The sequence below is a fragment of the Balaenoptera ricei genome, chromosome 10 (assembly GCF_028023285.1).
Source record: "Balaenoptera ricei isolate mBalRic1 chromosome 10, mBalRic1.hap2, whole genome shotgun sequence".
In the NCBI taxonomy this organism is placed as follows: Eukaryota; Metazoa; Chordata; class Mammalia; order Artiodactyla; family Balaenopteridae; genus Balaenoptera; species Balaenoptera ricei.
In genome coordinates this window covers 102,880,057-102,887,325 of record NC_082648.1, presented here as the reverse complement: position 1 = coordinate 102,887,325, position 7,269 = coordinate 102,880,057, and the positions used below count along the sequence as shown (strand labels likewise).

Here is a 7,269-nt window from a genome sequence, read left to right as displayed (position 1 = left end):
AGAGGGTCGCAAGACTGTACCCAACCAAACCCAGAATCCGGGGCCACTGAAACGTTTCTCCCCATTCCTGAGGTCTCAGAGGCCTCCAAACTAGTGTTAAAATGGTTCTTCCAGAGGACTGGATACCTCGAATCTCTATAGAAAAAAAATGTAAGCTTCTTCACATTTACTCCAACGGACACAGCGTTTGGAAAGGTGACATCAGTGACATGCAGCGAACACAGGGGCCATGGATGAGCTTTTGCCTCAGAGTCTTAAGGGCACTCTGTAGTAGAAGGCTGGTTTAGAATGTCCTAGTCACCTCGAAAACTTGAGCTCACTACGCTGCACAGACCCCAGGAGTGACACTCCAGCCCCGAACCTTGAGAAAGTGGCTTAGTTCTTAGGAACGAGCCACCAAGAAAGCCAGCCAGCTGCCTCCTGAATGAATACCCGGCAAGGGCCTTGTTCCGCTAAGGCCCCCGAGGGTGCACTAACGCTCGTGAGTCACATCAAGGATACAGGGGTTGCTGTCATCGATGCTACAGCTGTCCAGGATCAGGGGAATGCCGTCCAGCTCGTTCACCTACGAAGAACAGAGAAGACAAATTGACACGCTGCAACAGCCTGGGAAGGGCTGGAGACCATAGGTGATCTGTTGCTCCTTTTTTATTTCCTTACTCCCTGCTATAATAATACTGTTTGTGCAATTACCTGGAACACCTATATCAATCCAGAAATATTTTAAAACAGACGTAAACAAAAAGTGGTACTTTATTTTTCTTTTCACTCTTCCTCAAACATGTTGGGCAACTGGACAGCCACATAAAGAAGTATAATTGGGATGAATTGGGAGATTAGCTTTGACATAAATACACTACCATGTGTAAAACAGATAGCTCTTGGGAACCTGCAGTACAGCACAGGGAGCTCAGCTCGGTGCTCTGTGACGACCTAGAGGGGTGGGATGGGGGTGGGGTGGGAGGGAGGTCCAAGAGGGAGGGGGTATGTGTATGCATATAGCTGAAAAAGTTACATCAAAAATAAAGAAAAAAATAAAAAAGTATAATTAAACAACACTGCAAACCAACTATACTTCAATAAAGCTTCTTTAAAACGTATAAAAGTGGATCTCTTCCTAATATTATTCACCAGGATAAACTACAAATGAATCTCAGTTAATTAGTAAGTGAATTCTTTTTCTTAGCCAGAAACAGGGAAAACATTTCTAACTATGGCTCAAAATCCAGAAGCAATAGAGAAAGGTTTTAAAATTTGACTACATTTTTTAAAAAGGCAAATTGAAAGCTGTAAAAATTATTTGAAAGATATCACAGGCAAAGGGTTAATATTTTAATATATACAGAGCTTGTAGAAACTGAGAAAAGACCAACAATCCAACAGAAAAATGGATAAAATACATGAACATAAATGGCACAGAAAAAAAGAAATGCGGATGGACTGCAGAGATATCACAATCTGCTCAACTGTGCTCCTAATCAGATGCAGGCAAATTATGATACCGTTTCTCGGCTGCCAGAAGGGCAAATCATCACGTGTGACAACACATGCTGCTGGTAAGGTGACAGGAAACGGCACCCTCAGACACTGCTGGAGTGAATGCGAAGTGGCACGATCCCTATGGTAGGGAACTGGACAATACGTAGCAAAATCACACGTGTTATTTACTCTTTGACCCAGTAATCCCATTTCTAGGATCAAAAATACAGTGTCACGTGGAATTATGTTTGTACAAGGTTAGTTACTTCAGCACAGCTTATATTTTTATAAGACTTTTATGGAGGTATAATTCACATACCATAAAACTCACCCATTTACAGTATACAATTCAGTGGATTTTAGCATATTCACAAAGCTGTCTCACTATCACCACTATCTTAGAACATTTTCATTACCCCCAAGAGAGTTTTTAAACTCCATTCCCATCAGCAGTCAGTCCTATTTCTTCCTCTCTCCAACCCTTAGCAACTACTAACCCACTTTCTGTATCTATGGGTTTGCCTATTCTGGGCGTTTCATACACATGGACTTATTCAGTATGTGACCGGCTTCTTTCACTTATCGTAATGCTTCCAAGGTTCATCTATGTTGAAGCGTGTATCAGCATGCTGAATAATAATATTCTAATATCTGCACATGTATTTTATTTTCCATTCATCCACTGACACACATTTGAATTGTTTCAAACTTTTGGCTATTATGATAATGCTGTTACAATCATTCATGTACCTATTTTTGAATGGATATATGTATTCAATTCTCTGGCTATATACCGAGAAGTGGAATTGTTTAGTCATACGGTAACTCTATATTTAATATTTTGAGGAACTGCTTGACTGTTTTTCAAAGTGGCTGTACCATCTTACATTCCACCAGCAATGTATGAGGGTTCCAATTTCTTTACATCCTTGATAACACTGTCTTTTCTTTTAGCCACCCTAGTGGACGTGAAGTGGTACGTCATTGTGGTTTTGATTTGCATTGCTCTGATGAGTAATGATGTTGAATGTAGCACAATTTATAAGAAAAATCCTGTAAACAACTCAAGCATCCATAGATATAGGCTCGTCGAATAAACCGTGATCACTAATGTACTGCTATGGAGAGATCAGGATAGAATGGTAAGTGAAAAAAGCAGAGTGCAGAACAGGATTATATGTGAACCTTTTGTGTAATAAAGGAGGAGAAACAGATGATATTTTATATTAAAAAAACAATGAAGGGTTAAATAAAAAACTAATAAGGTTATTTACAGAGCAAAGCAGAGACTGAAGTGGACGAAACAGGAACAGAGGTGAGACCTCTGTGAATGTACCCAGTTGTACAATTCTGACTTTGGGATCCTGTATATGCTTCATGAAATTTTTGAAATTAAGTTTATAATACATGTTAACTAGACTTACTGTGGTGATTATTTCACCATATATACAAATACTGAATCATTATGTTGTACACCTGAAATTAACATACTGTTATATGTCGATTACAGCTCAATTTTGAAGAAATGAATTTATAAAGTTATAAAAACAGAAAATGGAAACAAATTAATCCGACAACATGTGAAACAAAGACAGTTATTTCACAGAACTGAAACAGTATTTTGACGGGACGTCCCCAGGGAGCTGTGTCCTGAGCTCAGATGGAACTGCAGTCCCACAGCTGCATGAGGTCGCCTCAGCACCATTAACAATGGGATTGGCATTCTGAACCCTTATTCCTAGATCTAGTTTAAAGCAAATGGGTAATTTATGTCATTAGGAACCAAGATTTTTAGCATAAAAAAGAAGTATCAAATCAAAGTAGTTTACATTTAAATTAGAAATATTAGCACAAACTCATGATACATTTTTCTCTTTTCTTTCTAAAAAATGTTTACTTCCTAGCTGTTTACTGAAAAGGCACAGAAGCAAAGACAAGCCAGTAGCAATGAACATTCCCAGCATGACTTAAGGATTCTAAACACCACGGTCCAACTGAAAGAAAACAGATCTCCAGTTGGCTGTGATACACAGACTTGCTGAAGGCAGGAAAGAAGAGAAGAAATCTAATTCCTATAAATTTCCCGAGGCACTGGAAGGTGGTTAATGAGATGCTATTTAACAGACATCCAGCATCTACCAGGCAATGACAGACACTTAAATGATTTCACTTAATTCTGACAATGCCAGGGTAAGTATTACTGGTTCCATTTTACAGATAAAGAAACCGAGGCTCAAAAGTTAGGTACCCTCCCCATGGTCACTTAACTAATAAGTGCTTTTCAAAGTGAGGTCTGGAGAGCACTGTCAGTCTCCAAGAACAGTGTGTGAAAGAGTGAGAAACTGTGCCAGCAATTTAACATACTTATGCTATGTTTGCTGAATCTTATAATAAAATTTGGGCTTGAATTTTCCATGTCTTAAAAATTTTTTTTGTTTTCTAGTAATTCATTTATATTATCTTTTATAAACATATTGGTCCAGGATGGTTTGGGGGAAGATAGCTAGCTCTTCATCACAGATAGTCTGAGAAGCTTTGGCATGGAGGGTTAGCCCACTACTGAGGGTTGGACCTCATGTTTTTGAGAGGCACAGAGGGAAATTTTATGGCCAAACTGGTAGCGGCCCCACCTGAGACTGTATCCAAAGCTTCTCCATGCAACCCTCACAGCCCCACTTGTCCAATAACCGGCCCTGCACCCACGCGCACGATGAGGGTGTTAACAATGAAGCCTGCAAATGGGAGAGAAGGGCTCCTGCCACATGCACTTGTCTCGGGGTGAAGCGGAGAGACCCAGGAGAGGAGCCACGCCTGCTGCCCGGCACAGAGAGCAAGGAAGAGCCACAGACTCTCACCAGCTCCTTGCAAACGTGTGATCTAGAGCCTTCTGGAACGTGGGTGCATCTCCACGCCAGAGGAGCTGGGTGTTTGATGTAGCCGGGGGACCACACAGCACGGGGCTCCCAGGGAAGGCCTCCCTGCAGAAGTGACCTTTAGCTCGCGGTGAGAAGAATGAACAGGAATTAAACACAGAAACAAAGGGGCTGTGGAGAGCGCTCTGAGCAGGGGAAGAGCACACGCGAGAGCTGGGGGATCGGAAGGAACATGCGGTCTTCCAGGAACCGGGAGGCGGCGGCGCAGGGATGAAGAGCGAGGGCTGCACAGCCGGCGCTGGGGACAGAGTCGGGCCCTACAGCGCTTCTGAGCTGGTGGCTTTGGGCAAGTCATTTACCCTCTAAGACTTAGTTTTCTCCCCTGTCAAATGCGGATGATAGGACCTAGTGCACAGGGTGGCTGTGAGAATGGCATGGATTACTGTGCTGACTGGCCCTCAGTGAAGACTCAATACAGGGCCGCAGGGGTGACGGTGTAGTTGGCAATTTCATGTTGTGAACTGAAAGTTCAGTTGGCTGGGGCAAGGAGTTCAGGGCTGGCTCCCGAGAAAAGCACGAGGAAAACTGGAGGATAACTTCCACAGAGCCGAGTCACGATTCGACTGTGTATGAGGCAAAACTGTAAATTTATTTTCAAAAACCACTTCTTTTGGTAAGTGAGAAAGTATTAAGGATCTCTTATTCAGTGCAAGAAAAACATCTCGTTTTTGGTGTGGGGAGTAGACTTCTCAGATATGTTAAATGGGTAAGGAAATAAAATCACAGGCTAAAAACTGACATTTTAAAGCAGGCAGTAAGGGTGAATTAAAGAGTTCTTGAAAATCATGGTTACACTAGAGCCATGCCTGAACTGAGGGTCTGCTTTCCTAGATAAATATTTCTCATTCACACCACTGCATTATGAAATGATACTAGATAATTTTTTATAGAAATTCATTAAATGTTGATAACGTAAGTGAACTTATTCTAGACAAGGGCAGCAGTGGCATCGTGACAAACACGCAATATACACTGAAGAGTGAACACAGGTTACGGTCACTGGGAAAAGAATCCCAGGATGCAACACCTCCAGGAGTAGTGACTGATGCTCTGTGTCATCACCAAGCTCAAGTTTTACAAGTTTCTGCTGCCCTTGAGCTGCAGCATGGAGCTCCTGTCAGGAGAGGGGGAAACAATTAGGAAATTAACAAGTTTTCTTCTGTTCACACTTCATAAAACAAGGAAGTTGTTTGTTTACCTAACATGTTGGGAACTGATTCTAGACCCATAATAAATGAGTCACAAGTTGTAGTTCCTAACAAGGAGCCAAGCTCAGTCAACGCTTTCACGATGTAAGACATCTCAACAAGACAGTAAGTCTGGCTTAAACAAACTAACATTTAGCCTCTGGAAATAAGAATTGTAAACAGCAGGACAACTCATTGATTTGCTAACTGTCCTCTCCCACTGAAGCCAATACTAATCTCAGAGAATGCACCCTGCAAAGTATGTGGGTCCAACCTGAATTAATATCTAAGCTTCTTCAGGAAAATGTATTAGGTTGACCAAAAAACAGAGCCTCAATTATTCTGTCTGCTCTCACACTGAACGCTAAATACAAAAATAAAAAAAACCTGAAGAAAGACAAGAGCACAGTACCAATGCAGGACTGAATCTCCTATTTAAACGCCCCATGAATCAACGTAACTTAACATTTGGTGAAAATGTGTTCATAACATAGTGCCTCAAAACAGACGCACGCACACAAAGATCAGCAGAGCCCTGTGCTGAAGCGAGCACACGACCAACACGGGTGTGGCAAGGCTCGGACAAGGCTCTGATCTACAGAGGAAGCCATTCTCAGAGCTGTGAGAGTTGAGACAGTCAAGAAAAGCATAGTACTAACTTAGAGCAACCCATACCTACCAAATTTCCTATGACTGCAGAAATGTATGTTTATATATTCAAACTTTGCTGAACAACAGCTTGTGCTCTGTGAAGGATTACTATGTCCAGCCCTTTTCAAGTATGGTAAGGAATCCTATAGAACCTCAAAACCAAGTGAAAATAATATTGCAAACTGCTGCCATTTCCTGTGTCCTTACTGTGTGCTGGGTGCTGTGCTGAATGCTTTCTTGTGTAATCCTCACTTTAACCCTGTGAGGTGGGCACCACTCTCTTGTTACACATAAGAGAATCTAGACTTCATGAAGCTCAGAACCCTCCACAGGTTACACAGCTAGAGGGCTGAGCTGGATTCTCTTGTAGGTCTGTCTGCCTCCAAAAGTATCCCTCTTTCCTCGGTGTGCTTGGGATGGTAATTGGTCTCACCCCGTGGGTGGGCACACTCACATCTCATACAAGATGGTGCATCTCATCCAGCATCCGCCTCCACCCCCTCGGGCTTCGAGCCTTCTGAGTTGCAGCTCACATTAAACTTTGTTTTTTGAAATTGCTTTGGCTATTGTATTAGTGTCCTAAGGCTGCTGTAACAAAGTACCAGAAACTGAGTGGCTTAAATAACAAAATTTATTCTCTCACAGTTCTGGAGGCTAGAAGTCTGAGATCACGGTGTTGGCAGGATTGGTTCCTTCTAAGGGCTATGAAGGAGAATCTGTTCCATGCCTCTCTCTGAACGTCTGGTGGTTTGCTGACCACCTCTGATGTTCTTTGGCTAGTAGATCTCTGCCTTCATCTTCACATGGCTTCTTCCTCTTCTTCTTCTTCTTTATTGAACTATACCTGATTTACAATATTGTGTTAGTTTCAGATGTACAGAAAAGTGATTTGGTTCTCTATTTTTCAGATTCTTTTCCATTTAGGTTATTACAAAATATTGAATATACTTCCCTGTGCTATATAGTAAATCCTTGTTGTTTATCTATTTTATATATAGTACTTTGTACCTGCTAATCCT

The 7,269-nt window shown here is 41.8% G+C and overlaps 1 protein-coding gene across 1 annotated transcript in view; it reads right to left on the bottom strand.

Moving 5' to 3' along the window:
* The window catches only part of ATXN10 (ataxin 10), a 155,171-nt gene that overhangs the window by 32,098 nt on the left and 115,804 nt on the right, over positions 1 to 7,269 (bottom strand). The window contains exon 10 of the mRNA XM_059937161.1: positions 502 to 565. Coding sequence (XP_059793144.1) covers positions 502 to 565 — 64 coding nt within the window. The remainder of the gene's footprint in view (positions 1 to 501; positions 566 to 7,269) is intronic.